The sequence below is a fragment of the Eretmochelys imbricata genome, chromosome 9, assembly GCF_965152235.1.
Source record: "Eretmochelys imbricata isolate rEreImb1 chromosome 9, rEreImb1.hap1, whole genome shotgun sequence".
Lineage (NCBI taxonomy): Eukaryota > Metazoa > Chordata > Testudines > Cheloniidae > Eretmochelys > Eretmochelys imbricata.
Window position 1 is genome coordinate 77,053,873 of NC_135580.1, and position 19,432 is coordinate 77,073,304.

General features: G+C 49.0%; 1 protein-coding gene across 1 annotated transcript; it reads right to left on the reverse strand.

The window, feature by feature from the left end:
- Window positions 1–3,303: 3,303 nt before the first annotated feature.
- LOC144270095 (protein Wnt-11b-like) lies at window positions 3,304–10,846 on the reverse strand. Its single transcript, XM_077826322.1, has 5 exons — window positions 10,729–10,846; window positions 9,218–9,453; window positions 6,994–7,271; window positions 5,755–6,047; window positions 3,304–4,528 (listed from the first exon to the last, which is right to left on the reverse strand). Exons 1-5 carry the CDS (start codon window positions 10,809–10,811, stop codon window positions 4,354–4,356), a joined length of 1,065 nt encoding a protein of 354 aa, XP_077682448.1. The 5' UTR covers window positions 10,812–10,846; the 3' UTR covers window positions 3,304–4,353.
- Between the last annotated feature and the right edge of the window lie 8,586 nt (window positions 10,847–19,432).

A 19,432-nucleotide genomic window follows, 5' to 3' on the forward strand; every position in this document is an offset into this window, starting at 1 on the left:
TGCATAACAGGTCTCCAGCCAGGGCACTAAATAGCCCACTCTTACTGTGGCCAGGAGAAAGTTGTTGCCATGTGCTTGACTGCGGTTACATTTTTCTCTAAATACTTTGTTCCTATTGCTAAAATAAAACACTTTTGGTTTAAGAAGGCTGTTTGGTCACTCTGTTCACCACTAGTCAGACTCCTAAAGGGAAGAACTGTAGGTGCTGAACCCAGCCACACCTGTTGGGTTAGCACAGGGGATACACAGGATAGCCTACAGCCCAGTCAAAAAGTGGGAGAATTGCAGAATTCCACCCCTGGAAAGGTAAAGCCATGAGGCCCAGCACCTGAAGGGGGTGTTCTGTACCCCTGAAGTGAGTACACTCAGACACAGCCACAAAGGGGACAGAGGTTTAGCTAGTCCTGTAATTATGACAGGGGACTCAGATCAGGAATGGATTCCTGCCTTGCTACAGGTGGTGTTCCTCAACTCATGCCACCGCGAAAGTGATGGGATAAAGGAGAACAGAGATGGAGATTTTTTTTCTTTCAACACTCTGACCCCAATCCACAATGGTACTACTTAGCTGTCTACAAAACTCCAGCTTTAACCCTGTAGGCACCGAAGTTTCTGTCCTGTTGGGATCCACACTGTCGTCTCATTCTAGGCATCCGGAGATCTATTTCTTGCCTGACCCCCAGTGATTCATGAACTGGGGGAAGAGAGGCATTCATTTGCCTAGATCAGACCCAATCCAGCAGGTGTGCTCAGAGGCTGTCTACCAGATCAGGTCCTATTCAAAATCTGGCCAGAGGAGGTGGTGGGAGTGCCAGTGCCCACTTCATAACTTTTAGGCCAGTGGTTAGAGCACTCACTTCAGCTGTAAGAGACAAGCCTACCTCTCTGCCAGCAGCAGAGAAAAGATTTTTGAACCGGGGTCTCCCATGCCTCTCAGGGGAACCATAGGATATTGTGATGCAGGGCTCCTTCAACCTCTCTTGCTGAAACTGTTCCACTATGGCTAAATAATGAAAGAGTCATTGGAGCTGGGGGACTGGACACTGGGTTTGTCCCCCACCCCCACATTCGCACACTGTCCCTCTCAACTTCAGCCCATGACACTTACTTATATCCCCTTGTACCACCCTAAATAAGTCCTTAGTGTTTGCACCCTTCCGTCCATTACACATGTATCATGTTCCCCTCACATGAGAGTTTTAATCTTTTCAATAACTAATTATTAATCAGTCCCTGCAACCCCCAATTATTATTGTTGCCCTGCTTGGAGCTTTCCCCAGTTTGCCAATGTGTCTGGTGGTGAGGGGCCCACACCTGAATGATGCCTCCCAGGTGCCAACCACATCAGTGCCAGACAGAGGGGGACTATCCGCTAACTGCTCCAGAAATGGTGCCTTTCCATATTTAGCACAAAACAGTCTGTTTTTTCTCAAATCACTGGAGATTTACATCTAGTGTGCTTTCTCCTTCTGTGATTTCCTACCCACATTTCTGGCATCACTAAATCATTTTGCCATGCTCAGCGGGGTTTATAGCTCCTCCCACTCCCATAATGTTTAGTATCCACAGATTTCATTAACACCATTCACCGGCATTTCCAGCTCATGGTATGCCTGGCATGGCAAAATCTTCTGCTGGTTGGATTGGGTAGTTATTCAGCAATGAAATGGTTATGGTGGAGGCATTTAAGTTACTAATTAAGCACCAACATTAACTCACTGGAATAAAGGAGGGTAGGTCTGGCTATACTGGCCCGTTTCAGGCTCAAAAAGCCCAGCACCTCAGTCACAGTGGGAAGCCCACTCTAACCAGCAGGGCTGGAAGCTTCCTTCTCTTTGTGAATAAATTTTTGTGAGAACAAACACTCCACAAGCATGAGCTCCAGATTTGAGCTTTTGTTTAAAAATAGAAAGTTAACGTTCTAACCTTCGCAGCTGTGAAGAAAACTATCTACATAGGGCCTAAGCATAGCTGATGCAGAGATATCTGCCTGAGGCTGCAGATTGTCTGAAACAATAGTTGTTAAACTGAAATCTAATTATATGCATTTCATTGTAAACAGTTAGCTATTTCACCTCTGATCATTTTAACTTCCAGCACATCTGCTTATCTCAAACTGCCTCCAGATCTCTGCTGAGAACTGGTGAGATGCAGCTTTTCATTATCAATACAAAACCTGCAGCACATTAACGTTTAGAGGCTGGGTACAATAAAGTGTTCGAACAGATTCCATGACACGAGAGAGTGAAGCAAAGCGATAGAATTATTCATTTCCATATTTAATTCAATTAAAAAACCCACAATTTAAAAAAAATAAATAAATGTATCAGCAGCTGCCACAGAATCCCCAGGGCCACAAGAGCTTTGCCCTAGAATTTTGATTAAGTTTACAAGCGTGCCCCACCCTACAGATGTCCCGAGCATATTGCCTTTTAGAAAAAAGAAAAAGCCTTCCCCTTACAGTCAGAGGAAGAGGAATCTGTGAAAGCTGCAGCTGGTGTCTCTCTGCTTTCATCTTGGCTTTGATGTGTGTTCTGAGAGAACTGAGGCTGTCGGGGCCAGCACTAGCTGGAGTGCGACCCACAGACAACAGGGGGAGGAGAGAGAGTCAGTCCATTCGAAAGTCACTCTCACTTTTGACCTCTCCTCCAGCTGCCAGCTCTCACAGAGGTCAGTTTGAACCATGATTTATAAAGATCAGAAAGAACTCATGGATCATTTCCCCAGACTCAAGATTTTGGAGTTTTGGAGTAGCTCTGCTACTAGGAATAAATCACAGAAGAGTGGGTGCTTTGCTAGGAGATTAGATCTGCAGCAACCCAGAAAAATGCTCCATAGCTTGTTGTGTCTGGCTACAACAGCCAAATGCAGTATGGAATCAGTACCAGAGGGGATACAGAAGGAGGGGAAAAAAGCATCTTCAAATGGAAATAAACATCCTTTCCCTTTAAACTATGAAGCCACCTCTGCCATTTCATCTCCTGAAAGGCTACAGAATGTCTGCTTTGCAGTCCCTTTACCAGGCAAAGAGGGGACACAGCCTCGCCTCATCCCTTCTGTGGCCAGCTGAGTTCTGGGGCGGGGGAAGCGTGCAGAGTGGGGAGCCCTCCTGGGTAACGTGAGGCTTAGGGCCATCATTGGCAGAGACACGAACCTATTTATTTAAAAGGTTTCAGAGTAGCAGCCATGTTAATCTGTATCCACAAAAAGAACAGGAGTACTTGTAGCACCTTAGAGACTAACAAATTTATTAGAGCACCAAATAAATAAGCAGAAATCAAAAGATTCAGTCTCATCTCCAAACCCTACAAAGGGGCCCTGGAACCAATGTACTCAGTACTCACTGTCAGAGACAGGGGCAGGCAGACAGGCTGCCACCCTTGGTGTGGAGGAGCAAGGGAGGAGGGGAGAAAAGGATGTGAGAATGAGAACGTGCCACCCAATTTACTGGCTTCTCCACTTCACAGGTGTGAGCTCGGGGGCAGAAGCATCAGGCCTGGTCCTTACCAAGACCCCACTGGTTCATGCTGAAGTTCAATAGCGCTTTCCATCCCACTATTTCCACCCACATCCCCTATGGACCTTTCTTTTGTCTCAGTTTTTGTAGCATGCCCATCACCATGATATTAGAATGTCTCTATTTCTCTCTCTCTTTCTTTCATTGGTATGAAAGGACAGAGGAATGGATCTCACTAATAGTGGAGAGGGTGGCAGAGATCTTTCTCCAGGAGCAATTAATTGGTCAGAGACGAGCCTACACCCAAGCCTGATCCTAATGTTAGAGAGAAAGTGTGATGCTGCAGAAGACAATGAACATGTACCTGTCTTGAAATTGGAGCATCTGGTGGCCACCCCAAAAGTGTATGCCCACCATTTCCTCAGCATGTTTATTCAGGAGCAGCACTTCTTTCTTCCCCTGCATTCACTCTGGTCTCTCCCCACACCCATTTCCATCCATCACTCCTGGCTTTCAGGCCCCCTTCAAAAGCTTCCCACAAAGAGACATGGCTGCTGGCAACTCAGGGGAGAAAGAGATCCATGCATTCAGGGTAATAAATTATTTGTCCCCAGCTGGAGGTTGAGAATTGGAACAAACCAGATCAGCCCCAGGAGGCAGCTGTCTGTCTTGCTCTGGAAGGGGTGAGGCTAAAGACATCAAGCCTGGCCTTTTCCCCAAAAATGTGTGTTTTCCTGGGTAATGCCAATATGAGGATTTCCACTATGGCCCCCTTTCTTGCCAAAGCTTACAACTTCCCCTGTGATTAATTAAATATCCAGACATGCTCTGGAGTGTCTCAGAGCATAGGTTATTTAGGGCTTTCTCAGTGCCTGGGCTGCTCCAGGGCCTCTGCATTACTTGCACACGTATCTCTCCACTGTCCGCTGGCACTTCTTGCACGTCACATAGCAGCACCAATAGTACTTGCATTGGCACCTCTCCACCACACTCTCAGTGTAAGCGTTGTAGCCACGCCCGCAGCACATCAGGTTACAGCTGTCACTGCCCACAGAGGTCTTGTTGCATTGCCTGCCAAAGTGGAAGAAAGATGGGGGCGTTGGGGGGATTTAGGGATGTGATGGCACAGCTGGGTTGAGGTGCTAGTTATGGCATAGGAGTTGAGATGGGTCAATCTAGGAAACAACTTGCTCAGCCTCCAGGGAAAGACATACATGGGCACCAGAGAATAGTTTGGGAGGGGCTGTTTCTCCCTGAGGGACACTGGAATGATGAGCAGTTTGATGCAGGAAGGACTATGGAAGAGTTTAGACTGGAGGACCATTCTCCTCATGACTCATCAGGGTGGGGTGGGTAAATGCTTCTGACTCCACCCACTGAATTGCACAGGGGTTCTCAAAATGGGGGTTGGGACCCCTCGGGGAGGGGGAAGGTTGCAAGGTTATTACATGGGGGGTTGTAAGCTGTCAGCCTCCACCCTAAACCCCACTTTGCCTCCAGAATTATAATGGTGTTAAATATACAAAAAAGTGTTTTTAATGTATAAGGGAGGGTCACACTCAGAGGTTTGCTATGTGAAAGGGGTCACCAGTACAAAAGTTTTGAGAACCACTGGAATAGCAGGTTCATATGCCAGGCAGCAGGGCTTGGCTGTGGAATGGACTAGTTGAATCTACTGGACTTTCCATTGCCTTGACAGCTGAATCCTGAATATGGGGGCACCTACCATCCTGTACCCAGGGGAGATAAACAAGCTGCTAGGGTTTCATGGGAATCCCCACACTTGCTGGGTCTGCCATCTAACTAACTGGCAAACGCTTCCTCCCGACAAAACACTCAAGGTTTAGTATCAGCTCTAGTGGAACAAATGAGATGGATGGGGCCCAATCTAGACCACGGAAGGCCCCTTGTAAGACCATACCATATGAGAAGGGGCTTCTCTCCACTTTTTGCATCCTCTCCCCTCCCTCAAATGGTCTTCAAGTCTGCAGCGAGTTACATGGTTACAAGGTTTGCCTGTGGTAGGGTGTGCGTGACAAGAGAGGGGCTAGGGAGTTTATTAAAACTGATGCAGGGAGATTTCAGAGCCTCTTGCAATTACAGCCTCCCTATGCACTCACAGTCAAGCTGGCAATGGGACATGTTGTATGTGTTATAGCAGAGATTACATCATTCAAACAAGAAGGGATTTAGAGAGAGTGTTTCTAGGTTGGACTACAGAGGTAGAATGAGAGCCCCTTATATCAGAGGGAGAGTTATAACACAGGGAAGCTACGGCATCTGTAGCTGGTCCTTACCTGTCCTGAGTCCCCAGAGACCCCAGTTTGGGATTCTTTGTGCAGTAGTCTGGAGAACTGACTAGATAAACCAGCTCAGCCTCTCTCACTGGCCTGATGTCCAGTTCTTTGGGCACCAGCTGCTTTCTGGTCCCCATATGCCGGTGGGTCACCTTGGTGGCTGCCAGGTACTTGGATTTGAGGTCAGCGGCTATTTCACTCAAACCTTGCAGCCCCTTCCAACAGGTCTTAACTGAGCAGGAGCCAGAAACACCATGGCATTTACACTTGGTCTCCAAGGAGTCAATCAATACCTGGAAAGAAATAAAATCAGTAAGGAACCCAAAGCTGGGATTCATCCTTCCCCGCCACAGCCCATACATCCCAAGAAGATCTCTGAAGAGCATGTACAGGAGGCTTCAGGATATGAGAAAGCATGGCCAGTCATTGGCACCCAGGAGGCCTTATCTCACTTAGTACCTATGGGGGATGCTTTCCTGCGTTGCCAAACATGAAATCCTGCATCAAGACTAACAGGGAATCCAAGGGTTCAATTACTACGCTTTTCTGTCCCTGTAATAAGAGGGTAGTCCTTGGGACCAGTGCCATCCATAAGTTTGCAATGGGGCCTGAAGTTTCCCCTCATTAATTCAGGGGTGTGCTGTGGGCAGTTTCCCATCTTGCTCCAAGTAGCCTGGCTATGTATGGAGACCTGTAGTCTCTGCATGCCATTCCTCCATAGTAGTAAGCAGGAGGGGTAGCTGCTATTTGCTCCATTTTTGCACATTAATTGCCACCTGTGGGCTCATGGCAAATTGTCAGCAAGGCCCTCGGTTGGGTTATGTTTGGTCACCACAGGTCCATTAGCTACCAGGAGTGGAGGTCTGCAGAGACCTACAGAAGAACATGCAGTTCTTATTATAGCAGGTTAGGTCCTGGGGTAAAGCAGGTTCAAAGCCAGGATGGGTCTCAATGTACCACTGGGAAGATATAAATAGCCAGCAATTATCTCCCTGGAGGTTAGCAAGATAGGGACTCGGCCCTGTTTCTGTAAGGCAGGTGTTTGTGTGAATGGGTCATTATAAAGTTACTTTAACCCACCGATTGCCTCTCCAATTTATTCATGTGTGGTCTCCCAACAATCTGGGAAGAAGCTGCAGCCCTCCTCCGCAACTCAGCCAATATAACCAGTTATTTCTTAAAAGAGGTGCCCTGGTTGTGGCTGTCTTGCCAATTTTTGTGGCCAGTGACCATACCCACCTGTCGGCCCACTGCATTGTTATGTAGATTCATAAGCCTGGTGGCTTGTCCTCCTGCTTTGCTGGACTTCATGGGACCATCAGCAAAGGCAGAACCCATCTGGAGGCCATAGCGGAGGTTGTCCCCACAGCCACCCCACCTGAAGCCAGGCCCAGGCACCTCAGATGGGACAGATCCACAGGAACAGATAGGTAGCTCCCCTGAGGCACAGGCCCGGGCAATGGAATGACTGACAGCAGCAGCAGCCAATGCATAGACAAACGCAGATTCCCTGGTCCCTGTGAAGAAAGAGGAAGAATCCCAAAGAGTCCTGAATCCCAGAAATACTAACGTGATTCCTAGTGACACAGAGCTTTCTTCATACAGAGAAAATCACCACGTACTCTTCAGAATCATCCCCACCTCTCATTCATTTGATGCTAACTGTACGTTTCACAAGGGTCTCAGCACAGTACAACAGCAATCAGAATTCAGGACCTGGGGAGAGGGAGCGTGAGGGAAGCGTTTCCTTTTGGCTGATACTCCAGGCAACACTGATTTGGGCTCCAGAGTGAGCAGTGGCTCGCTCTCTTCAGCCTCATTACATGGGTCCTTCGAGAGAGCAGTGCTGTTTACAATTAGTACCTTGGTTTTCTACAGCTCTTTTCACCCAAGGATCTCAGAGCATGCATGCAAGCGCTCACTCTCTAAAGTGAAATCTCACAAACTCGTCACAAAACTGTGGTGTAGGTCAGCATTATTCTCCCCATTTCACTGAAAGGGAAAATGAAGTGCAGAGAGTGAGAGCAACTTGTAAAGTCACACAGCAAAACAGCAGCAGCTCCAGAAACAGAATCCAGGATGGTTTACTCAGTGATGAACTTTAACCGCTCAAGTACATCTCCTCTGACAGATTATTATTTCTATTATAGCAGCACCCTCCCCCATTAGGGCCAGAGCCCTATTGCATTAGGGAGACAGGGCCCTATCAGTTCCTTCCAAACAGCTTACTCCCCCCTGCCCCCAACCCAGACGTGAACAAACTATGGCTCGCGGGCCACATCCGGCCTGCAGGACCATCCTGCCCAGCCCTTGAGCTCCTGGCCTGGGAGGCTAGTACCCAGTCCCTCCCTTGCTGTCCCCCCTCCCCCGCAGTCTCAGCTCGCCACACCGTGCTGGCGTGGCTGGCTCCAGCTGGGCCGTGGGGCTGCAAGCTCCTGCTCTCTGAGCAGCACGGTAAGAGGGCGGAAAGCAGGGGTAAGAGGGCGGAGAGCAGGGACGTTGGATAAGGGGCAGGGGGTCCTGGGGAGCAGTCACGGGACAGGGAGCAGGGGGGGTTGGATAGGGGGTGAGGTCCCAGGGGGGTGGTTAGGGGCGGGGGTGTGGATAGGTGTGGGAGTCCCAGGGGGACCGTCGGGGGTGGGGGTGTGGATAGGGGTCGGGGCAGTTGGATAGGGGGTGGGGTCCCGGGGGGGCGGTTAGGGGTGGGGGGTTCTGGGAGCAGGCAGTCAGGGGACAAGGAGCGGGGAGGGGAGGGAGGTTGGATGGGTCGGGGGTTTTGACAGGGGACAGTCAGAGGGCAGGAAGTGGGAAGGGGCGGATAGGGGGCAGGGGCCAGGCTGCTTGGGGAGGCACAGCCTTCCCTACCCGGCCCTCCATAGAGTTTTGCAACCCCGATGTGGCCCTCGGGCCAAAAAGTTTGCCCACCCCTGCTCTAGCCAGTAATTCCTTTCACAGGAGCAAGAATGCAAATTTCCTGCTCTGAGTCAATAGCAAGTGGACAAAACCAGGTATAAAAGAAAATATACTTCCTTTGTGCCCCCCTCCCATCTGCATCTCATTCTGATTCTATTCTTAGTGCCATCTTTTTTCACCCTGTTTTGTTCTGTTCTTCACTTTCCCCTGGGATTAACTCTCCCCTTCTAGTTTGGGGATCTCCAGCAATTGCTCTTTTTTTGATGTGGGAGTTAATGTCAGTCACACAGACTGAGAGCTAGCTTTGAGACTGCATCCTGCAGTATCTGCACGCTCCAGGCCAGACTCTGATCTCAGTTACACCGGTGTAAATTCTGTATCTCTCTAGTGACTTCAATATGGTTACTCCAGAGTATCTGACAACATGAATATGGCCCATTGACTACAATGGGAATTTTGCATGGGAAAGGACTGCAGGAGAATGAAAAACTACAGTGCCTAGGCAAGCAGAGTATAGAAATGCCAGATGATATAGCAGAGCTTCCTTTACCTTTCATGAGGTCAGGGGTGAAACTGGGTGCATACTCAATGGAAGAGCAGTTCCACCTCATATCTGAGAACGTTTTCTGGCAGACTCCCTTGGTCTCTTTGGCTGCATGTACAATGCTGTGCATGAGCTCCAGGTTTCTTCGGCACAGCTGCAATTGGTCTGGGACTAGCCCATCCAATATCTTACAGTGCTGGGTCTCGTTCCAGGCTACCCTGCTGCCATTCACCATCAGCCCTCTGTCATGAAAGAGGAATTACCATAAATGAGTGAGACACGGGTAGAGAATCGAGGCCAGCCCACTCTTGTTGTGACCAGGGATGTTACTGGGGCGGAGAGGAGGAGAGATGAGCCATGTGTTGAGTATTGGTAACTGGATACCGGGCCTTTCACCTCTAGATCAGGAATCTGGTTACGGTCCAAATCAGTGACAGCTGTTCAGTGGTCCCCCACATGAAAAGAGCTGGTGGGTCTCAGGCCTGGAATCAACATTGTTAAAACAAACATAGCTGGTACTAATTGCATCCCTTTGTTGGCATCCTCAGCAGAGGCACCTAGACTGAATAGACCTGACAGCTAAACTCCCCTCTGGGCCTAGAGGCACCCACTCCAGATCCAGACTGAGGTACATTGTAGGGCAGTGCACTTGGGAAGCTGGTCTGTCCTGCTGCTGTCAGTGCTGTGAGTTGTCCTGGTGGCACTCCACCCTTAGAGGCATTCCCTTATACTGTGTAGGGAATAAGTGTGAACAGCGTGTGGGCTTTAAAATGTATGTCTCTAGCTCACACGTTTGTTACATTGAAACACGGGGCCTGATTTTCGGAGGGATGAGCAGCCACAGCTTCCATTGATTTAAAATAGTGTTGGTGCCCAGAACTTCTGCAAATTGGGCTATAAACCGCCACATACGTGTGTATCTTGTATTTATTCATACATACAAAGGGCCAAACTGGAGCAAATGGAGACTCCCACCCACCCAAGGCTGCATGTGGCCCATTATTGCTATGTGTGAACTCAGTGGAACTAAGCAGGTATAAAGACCAGCTAACACTTGTATCCTGAGAGGCAAATGTCAGACTGATTTGAGATGCCACTTAAAAAGCAAGACTGAAAATCCTTCCATGCTAGCCCCAAGGCAGGCAGTGGCTAGTTGGCCAGAAGGGGAAAGGGCTCCGAAGGGATGGCTGTGTTGAGTTTAAAATCCAGTAGGGGAACAATGGCGCACAGAAAGTGTCCCTGTCCCAGGGGGAAAGGCAGAGGAGTTGGACTGCCAAATGGCAGAGGACAGAGAAAGGGAGCCAGCTCCCCGCCGGCTCAGCTTCTCCGCTCCCCTGGAGGGTGGCCAAGCCTGCCCTGTCCCCAGGTGGGTTAGCCCAGGCAGCAGTTTAGGGAACAGGGATTTTCCAGCTGAGCTGGGGAGCCCCGGGCAGGGCATCTCTCAGCGGCCGCGGGAGGGGTGGTTGCCATGGGCTGCGGCCCCGCGCCCCACCCCTCTGCCCTGAGTTGCTACTCACAGCCACTGGATCGCCGCGGAGAGTCCCAGCTGCCAGAGCAGCGCCAGGGTGAGCCGCAGCGGGGCGGGGAAGCTCGAGCCCATCGCAGGAGCGGGCGGCGCTCAGGAGAGGAGCGAGGCGAGTCCAGGAGCAGGGCTGGGGGGCGGCCGGCAGCCCCCGGCTCTTAAAGCGCCCGGGCGCGGCACCCCCCGGCGGGACGGACAATGGGAGTTTCGGGTGCCATTCACACGGCGGCTCCGCTCCCGGCCGGACACGCGGGGCCGTTCGCAGCTTCGTGTCAAAGCCACACAACCCGCCCCTCCCCCGAAAAGGCCGCCGAGCCCCCGCCCCAGGGCCCGGCCAGGTGTCCCGGGGCTGCCCGTAGCTACCCAGAGTCAAGGAGAAGAGGGGGCAGCGGCAATGCCCCGGAGAGAACCGGGGGGTGCAAAGCCCGGCAGGGTTGGACTGGGGGGGGGGGCGCAGAGCCCGGACGGGGGGTGCGGGGTTGGGGGGGCACAGGGCCTGGCTCTAGTGGGGGACGCAGAGCCCGGACGGGGGATGCGGGCTTGGGGGGCACAGGGCCCGGCCTGGGTGGGGTTGGGGAGGCCGCAGAGCCCGGTTGTGGGGGCGGGACTGGTTGGGGCGCAGAGCTTGGGGACTGACTCGCGGCCACTGCCCTTTCGTGGCCGATCAGGGGATGGGGCCCCCTGGCTGTGCCCAGGGCCAGCCTTCCCCAACGCTGCCCCTTGGGGGCTGCTCTCCTGCCGGCTGGCCCGGGATCTCAGGGCAGTGCACGGGGCTGGTCTCGCAGAGGGATCTCTCTCTGGCCAGGCCCTGGTTGCATTAACACTCCCGCGTATTTAAATAGCGTCAGACAAATATTTCAGGCAGTTCTCAGAGGTGTTGAGACTGTGTCAATCTCCACTTCCCCGGGGAGTAACGAGAGGCTGGCTACCCCTTTGAAGAGGCGCTTTGAAATGAGAACTGGGCGGCTCCGGTTTATCTGCATGTGAATTGCTGTGAATCAAGGCAATCAACTGGGGGCGCTGTCCCGCTAGGAGCTCACGAGGGGTTCGTCCCCAAAACCAAGGGGAGCCCCGTTGCACTGCCCGGTCCCCTCCCGCAGATTAGAGCAAAGGCCAGTAGCGTTACACCGCTGCTTCAAACTCCCAGCCCTCCTGTTTTACAAACCACCCATGGGATTGACCAAGGGGTGCGAACAGCCGGAGCGTGGCGGCCTCTTCTTGTAGGAGAGCCAGCCAGTGAATCCACTGCCAGCTTCTGCTTAGCACTTCCATAGCGCCTTGTATTTGCAAACAGTTTACAAATATTTAGGATTACTGAGCTGCCTGGAAGGGGAGACGATTAAGTATTAGTAACCCATAAACTCACTGAACGTTAAATCTCACCAAATGAGGGTAGATCCATCCTCATCATCCTATCCACTCATTTTGCTCCACACCTGAACATAGCCATTATATGAACAACATACCCTCATATCTCAATGTCTGTACTTTGACCCGTCAACCTTTTACACCCAATCGGGGAGATTGCAGATTATGTGTTCCTTATGCCATCTGATCCTAAACTGAATTTCGCACCCCTTGATAATCTGTACGTTACTTCTATGTTTAAACGCTGTACAATTCACTTTTTTTTAAAACATCATCTGATCCTGTTGCAAATAGGAAGAGGGAGAGGAACCAGGTTAAATTGCTGCTGCCGATTTACATTGTATTCACATTCTGGGTGATTTGCTTTACCTTGGGTAGTTCTAAATTACACCTCCTAGAGGTGATAGATTTGGGGGTGGGGGGAAGCCGAATTTTTGCGTTAATTGACTTGACAACACTTTGTGAATCTTCAGTTTTCCACCTTCCACTGTGCAGTCAATTAGGGCCAGATCCTCAGAGGATCTTGAAATCATCTGAATCCATTTAAATAGTTGAAACCAATGGGAGTTGGGATCTGGGCCTTCCTTCTCTAGTTTGAGTGGGACTTTGCTAAGACAAATGGGTTACAAAAATAGGACAGTGTGGCAGTAAAACCTCTGAGATTGGCAGGGAGGTTCAGCAGCCGATGTAGGATGTTAATATTTATTGTTTGTGCATGGATGGGGGGACACACACACAAGGAGAAGTCCTTATCCGGAAGTTACTGTTTACAGTCTCACCAAGAAGCAAGCTGTAAAAGAGAAGGAAAGGTGAGGGTGACAATAAGAAGAACTCGAGATTACTATGTGCACATCTTGATGGTTCTGAATAAATTAAATATGTGTTTGCTCATAAATAAAGAATATCTACTCTCCCCACCTGTCCCTCAATCTAGCCATGATTAATGGGTGCATTTCCCAAGGTCAAGCCTTGAGGGATTTGAAGGAGGAGAACCAGGAGATGGCTTTACAAATTAGCTCAGGCAGGGTTGAAACTACTTGTAAATTTTTTTTTAACTGATTGAATTTCAAGCTGATGGTGTCTCCTTGAGGGATTTGGCCAGTGCCACACTGTGAACGGGAACTGAACTCTGGCAGTTCCTAGCCCCCAGCCCTGTGTTCCATTGCGTTTGTTCTTAATAATCCAGTGGCCACTGTTGCCTCTGAGTGTTTTATTCCAGGGCTGACATCGTTGTGGCTCTGGAATAAGTTTAGAAATGATGGAAACAGCATTACGTCATGGTTTAACAGTTGGTGTGAACATCAGAGCCAGTGGCAATAGGGCACGAAGTCAAGGGTTGCTCTTCTTGGCTTTTGCTCTGTAAGATAAAATGATACTGCAACCCTACACAAATACTTGCTTTGTGTTTTTAGCCCTTCTGCCCTCTCCTTCTCTCCTACCCCCACTTCCTCTGACCCACACTTTGCCACAGGTGTCCATTGTGGGCCAGGTATTGTAAGATAGCTCAATGATGCATTAGAGCATTACTACTATGGATTCATATACTCATGACCTTGTGGTACAAAGACTTTAAATGGAGCTAAAAGCAACAGGTGTCGATGTCCCATTAGATTGCCTGGTAAATGTTTTGCATTCTTCCTGAAAGGAGATTTCAGAGTTAAGCAATTTAGGATTACAGCATGTATGCATTGGCTGCAGCATAGAAACTCAGAGTATCTCTGTCAATGGGGCCATGTTCTGGCCTGTATATGGGACATGTAGAGGATGGAAAATTTCCCCTTCACCATCTTTTTATCATGGACAAAAATACAAGGGCGGGGACAGTGGGCAACACATCAAACTCCTGGACATTTCTTTGCATATTAAATAGGAGGAAATAGCTCAATGATACAACCAGTTGGCAATTATCAGTGCCATACCTTGAATGGATCATTATTTCTGGGGCAGATCTTGGAGCCCAATTTCTGCCGTGTTTGAAAGATGTTTTAAAAATACATTGTATTTATACATTTCCCCCCCCCCCCCCCCCTTGGATCTAGTGAGGACTAGAGACCTGGGCACCCCTTTCCCTCTGCTGTGACCCCAGTCTCCAGGTTACCTACAGTGTAGCTCAGTGCCAATACCCACCCCCGTTTAAACAGCAGGACTATCCAAATATATGAGTCAATCAAAAATATAGAGACCATCTCACTAAGCCTCACCAGCAGGGGGAATCCAGCCCCCTGGGAAAGGCAGAGACATGTGGGGCCAAATTACAGCCAAAAGCAGCAGCTCTGGCCTGTGTTACTAATAAAAGCAAGCTAAATCCCCACCGTAAAGGGGGCAGAAAGTAAATGAGAGAAGCCCAAAGATCCTCTCTTTTGGATCTGGGGCTAGGAGTTTGGGCTCCCCAGTGAGTCCCCTCCTGAAACTCAGCATAGGGATTCCTCGGAATCTGATTGAATGTGGGAAAATCCTGCTACTGGCCATTGACTTCTCAGTGTTACCTCCTTCCACTTTCTTTTCCTAGAGACAAATCCTTTGCTCTACCTGTTTGACTTGCTTAGGATATTAGGAGCTGCTAATTGTTTCATAACTGTATGAGGATCAATCTGCAGAAATTTAGTGTGATTAGGAGAGCCTCTTGGGACACCTACCAGGGATGCGTCAGACCGGCTTGGGGAGAGCTCTCAGCATGCTGCCAACAAAAACATTTCCAATGTAATCCCATTAAAGCACCTTTCCAGAAGCTGTGTGAAGGAAAGGGGCTGCAAAGCAGCTTCCACCATCATTTTGGAATCCATAACACTGGCACAAGATATATACACAAGCACTGAGAACAGACACACTATACACAATACACAGCCCTAAAACTGATTGATTGATTGAACTTCCTCTATGCCTATCACCAAAACATCTGCCCACAGCATGACCTAACTCAGCATGATGCTGCAGTTAGTCTCACAGCACAATAAACCCCTTTCCTTCTGCACTGGCCCATACCATCCATAAAAAGAACCAGCAATTATCCAGCCAGGCAAATGCTTGACCAAAGCAATGTGCTTTGCACTGCACAATGAAGCTCCAGCTCTGATGGACTGAATTCCAGAATGTGGCACACCACATAAAATACCCTCCTGCCTCTAGTAGTACCCCAGAGTGCACACTGGGAAAATTATAGCTAAAGCACCTCAACTATCTCAGCCACAGCACTGGTGCAGGGGATCAGAGCAGGTCCCAAACCACAGCAGGCTTCCTGGATCAGAAGCAGCACCTTGAATTCCACTGCTACAGTGAGTGAGGCCCTGCTGAGAAATGTACACAACTGAGTAAAACCATGCATATAAAACTCAGGGAATTTAGCAAGACAAAAAGACGTGGGGAAAATATAAAGGAAGGAATGCCTTCACTGCAGAGTTAACTTGGGCTCTTATTCAGCGTAGATTCGTTTGATACCTTGGTGCAAAGCAGGGCTGAGGGGAAGGATTCCCACTGGAACAGATGGGCTGTGTTGGAGCCAGCAGCCTTGTGAAGTCAAACGCTAATATCTTTTGGAAATATTCCCAATTAAGACCTTTGCCTTGGGCTTTTCCACTCTGTCCCTTGTTTTGCGATCACCGCTTTAAATGGAAGGGATCTTCTCTTTACTGGCCATAATTAGATGGGTAGTTTATATCTTCCCCCTGACCTCCTTTTGACTTGCCATCATGTGAAACAAAATGATGATAGAGCTTGGATTGCTGCCCTTCCCCAGTTAATTCCCTGTGATGAAAAGGCATTTAGTGCTTTGTGTCTGAGTAATGGTCCATGGGGAAGGTACCTACTGGGGAGGGGATGAGGTCACTCCCAAATCCCAAAGGGAGATAAAAGAGGCTTAAATTAAGAGAAAGAGAGAATATCTAGCTGATACTGTATTATTGCTGGAATCAACTGATTTCCATCCCTTTAGCTTTTCTGCTCCTGGGCTCTCCCCGATGATTAGGTTTTGAACCACGTGGCTTTCAGCAAACCCTGGTAAATTGTGGAATGACTTTTCAGCAGAGAGGAGGGAGAAGAGACCCAGGAGGGGAGTGGGAGAGTCAAATGGAGGAAAACTGCTTCACACAGCTGCCCAACAAAGGCACAGCTGGGATGCCTCTGCAAGGACCCCTTCACATGGAGGCCAGTAGATACCCTCCTGCATATGGATTTCTGCTTCACTGTGTTCCAGGAGGAGGAGGAGTCTGGTCCATCTCTGCACCTCAGATCAGGGCACAAGACAGAACCAGTTTTCATTTACCATGTGTTCTCTGACAGAACGTTGCCAGTATCTTGCTTTGGGTTCTGAGGTTGAAACAGAGGGTTGAGTGCTCTGTATCGGGGAGAACGGCCTTTTCTTTTCCTGTGCAGTAGGGACTTGCAAAATCCTCCCTGAGCATCTCTGAATGGGGAAGATTTCCTGCTGGTGAAAGTAGGTTTGTGCTGCATATTTCGGAGAGAAAGAAGTGCCATGCAGTCTGGCTGGAGGATTTGGCCTGTCCCATATTCCTGGAGCTCTAAATTCCACGTTAAAGATCAGACTCTTACCAGAACTGGGGGCTAAGATGCCTATTTATTTTTTAAATCCATATATTTTTCAGCAAAGCATCTGAGCAAACAAAGTAGCAGTGGCCACCGTCTCCTGCCTTCCCTTCTTGCCTTGCCTGACTCCTTTCTAGTGTGTGGTCATCACGGAACCCTACAAAACTAGCCTCAGACACAACAGTGACATCAAGTGATGTCTCAGCTACAGCAGGACAGGTTTCTTGCCCTCTTCACTGCCCTGCCTTGCTTCAGATGATGGCCAGAAGGGAGAAGAAACAGAGTGGGAAAGATAAAGAGACAAATCAGCTATTATGGCTTTGATTCTCAGACTGGTATTGTCTCTGCTTGCCTGCGACTGACCTAGATGGAGCTCCAGCACATACATCAGTGCATCCTCTCTTCTTCCTCCATCTCCTAGCTGTTTGGATCAAGATACAGCATAATGGGAAGGGACCATCCATCCATCCATTGATTGCTCATTCTTATGAAAGATTAAGACATTGGCTATGTTGCCAATGGCTGTGTGTGGTCTGCTGGCCACATTTCCTTGTTAGAGGGAGTGAAACCTATTCAGCAATGCAAAAGAGTTCACCTGTGAAGGAAGCCCTGATGGAAGGCCGTGGAAGGTATCCCTGTGCATTTCCTAATCCAGACAGACCCAAGTGGAGTTCAGAGAGCCTGGTAATACCATAGCCCCAGGTTTTCTTATTGCCCTGGACACATTCCAGGCATTTCAGCCTCTTCTACATTGTTAATTATCTTGTATGTCTCTCTCAGAAGGATGGCAACTCCTCTTGCCTCTTCCAAGGCCATGAAATGTGCATCATCTCATCTATGATGAAATTCACTGGCTGGTTTCAGATGAAATGCATGGAGGCGTGCTTGGGTGAGAACTGCTTCTTCTCACCATGGAAAGCATGGGGCAGCAGAAGGGGACTGCCGAGGAAAGAAGAGCTGGATAGGTGCTGCACAGCAGGAGAAACTCAGGGGAGTGCCAGGAGATTAGCCAGAGGGAGTCAACTCCCACAGAAATCCAGAGGCCTGAGGCAGCCTTGGCGTAATTCCTGGCTGGGAGCTGGTGGTATAATCATCATAAAGAACAACACATGCACTGTAGGTTCAGGAAACAATTCTCTTTACATCAGTTTGTAATAGCCTCAGCATCCTCCACCCAGCTCAGTTACTTCTTATCAATCCAAAGTCTCCTCAGGGCACCCCTTCTATTTAACGATGTGTGCTGCTGTCATTTTCTCCACTTAATCTTTGGGCTGCAGTTGGGCATTGCCCTGTGTTATCTAAGGACTTGAGTGTTGTCATTGCGTGTGAAATCTTTTTCTCCACCTTGGACCAGTTGCTCCTATAACTACTTTGAATTCAATGTGCTTACGCCCAACACGAATCTGGTCCATGAACTTCAGCCTCTTCTGGGAGCTATGAGAGAGAAACTGGTCCCTTAATTCCATGACACATTGGACAGTACACAAAATGAGATCCCAGAAGTTAGAACAGGAAAAGCCTCATCTAACTAGCCTGTTCTCCTGGGGTCTGGTGCAGGATTTGACCATACAGTATTATCTCCATTTCTTTGTCCTGTATACTATTAAATTATTCAAGCAATGGAGCTTCCATCAATTCTTTTGGGCAATAAATCCAAGTCAAATTGGTCAAAATGGTTCCTGATAATCCGCCTACATTTTTCTTTGCTCCATTCCATCCTGTTGCTACTTGTTGTGCCTCTGGATGTCTGCAAATATATTTTCTCACACCCTACAGGCATATATGTTGATAGTTTTTACCTTGAACACAGCTCAGATATATGGCACACACTTCTCTTTAGTTATGGCTCACATACTATTTTCATTCTGAATCTCCTTTTTTAGTGTTTTTAAATAACTTTCCTCATAAGTTCCCCTTTGAGATGAAGTGTCTTGTGCTTGTTCTACGTCCAGAGGTGGGGGGAAAGTTTGAAAAAAAATCTGTTCAATGGATTTGGAGTTTTCTGAACATGAAACATTGTTTTTTCAGCTGTGAAAAATTGTTCAGGTGCTTTTTCATGCTGGTATAACAAAACCAGCTGGAACATATCAATTCAACTTCATCACATCTTTAGTCCTCAGAGATGCATGTTTTGCTAAGCTTGAGTGAGCCATGAAGTGATCAGTGAGTGAAGCCACTGCACTGGGCATGCCTGCTATGTTGTTTTACATATCAGCATAGGTGCCTATCCCATGCAGTTAGCCAAATTTTCAGAATCACATAGACCGTGGAACATTCCATATTCTCCCAGCCTGCTGCCAATCCCCTGCACCCTCTGAGCACCATCCAAATGGGCACGGTAGCTCTGGCAGCCTCCGAACTGGGCCCCAGCTCTGTCAGTTTCAAAGTCATTGTGCTCTGTGCTCATGTACCCAGAGCTGCCTTGCACCCAGCAAAATGTGCTTAATGGGACAGTATCTACACTGGCTCTGTTTCTCTAAAATCTCCCACCGGTGCAGTTCCTTTCGTGTGAGCGATGTTGGGAATCCTTGTGTAGGCAGGTGCCAGCATTTTAGCTACTAACCCAGCTCTGAACAGGTTTTCATGACACTGTTGCTGGCACTAGGGGGAGCTACACCAGTGAGAGGAAAGGTGGTAGATTTGAGGAAAACTGGCAGAGACCCTAACCTCACTGGGTGATTTCATTGGGCTAATTTCATTAGGTCCCTCTAACAGAACCACTCAACTCCAAGGAAAGGTACTGCCAGCACAGTGCCTTTGCCCCAGCATTCCCACAACCTGCCCCAAGCCTC

Excerpts from the sequence above, each read along its gene's own strand:
- LOC144270095 (XM_077826322.1), bottom strand. The coding sequence starts at position 10,811 with ATGGGCTCGAGCTTCCCCGCCCCGCTGCGGCTCACCCTGGCGCTGCTC. Across the intron at positions 9,454-10,728 it reads TCCGCGGCGATCCAGTGGCT|AGGGCTGATGGTGAATGGCA; the intron begins GTGAGTAGCAAC and ends CTTTCATGACAG. Across the intron at positions 4,529-5,754 it reads TCTCTGGGGACTCAGGACAG|GCAATGCAACAAGACCTCTG; the intron begins GTAAGGACCAGC and ends CCACTTTGGCAG.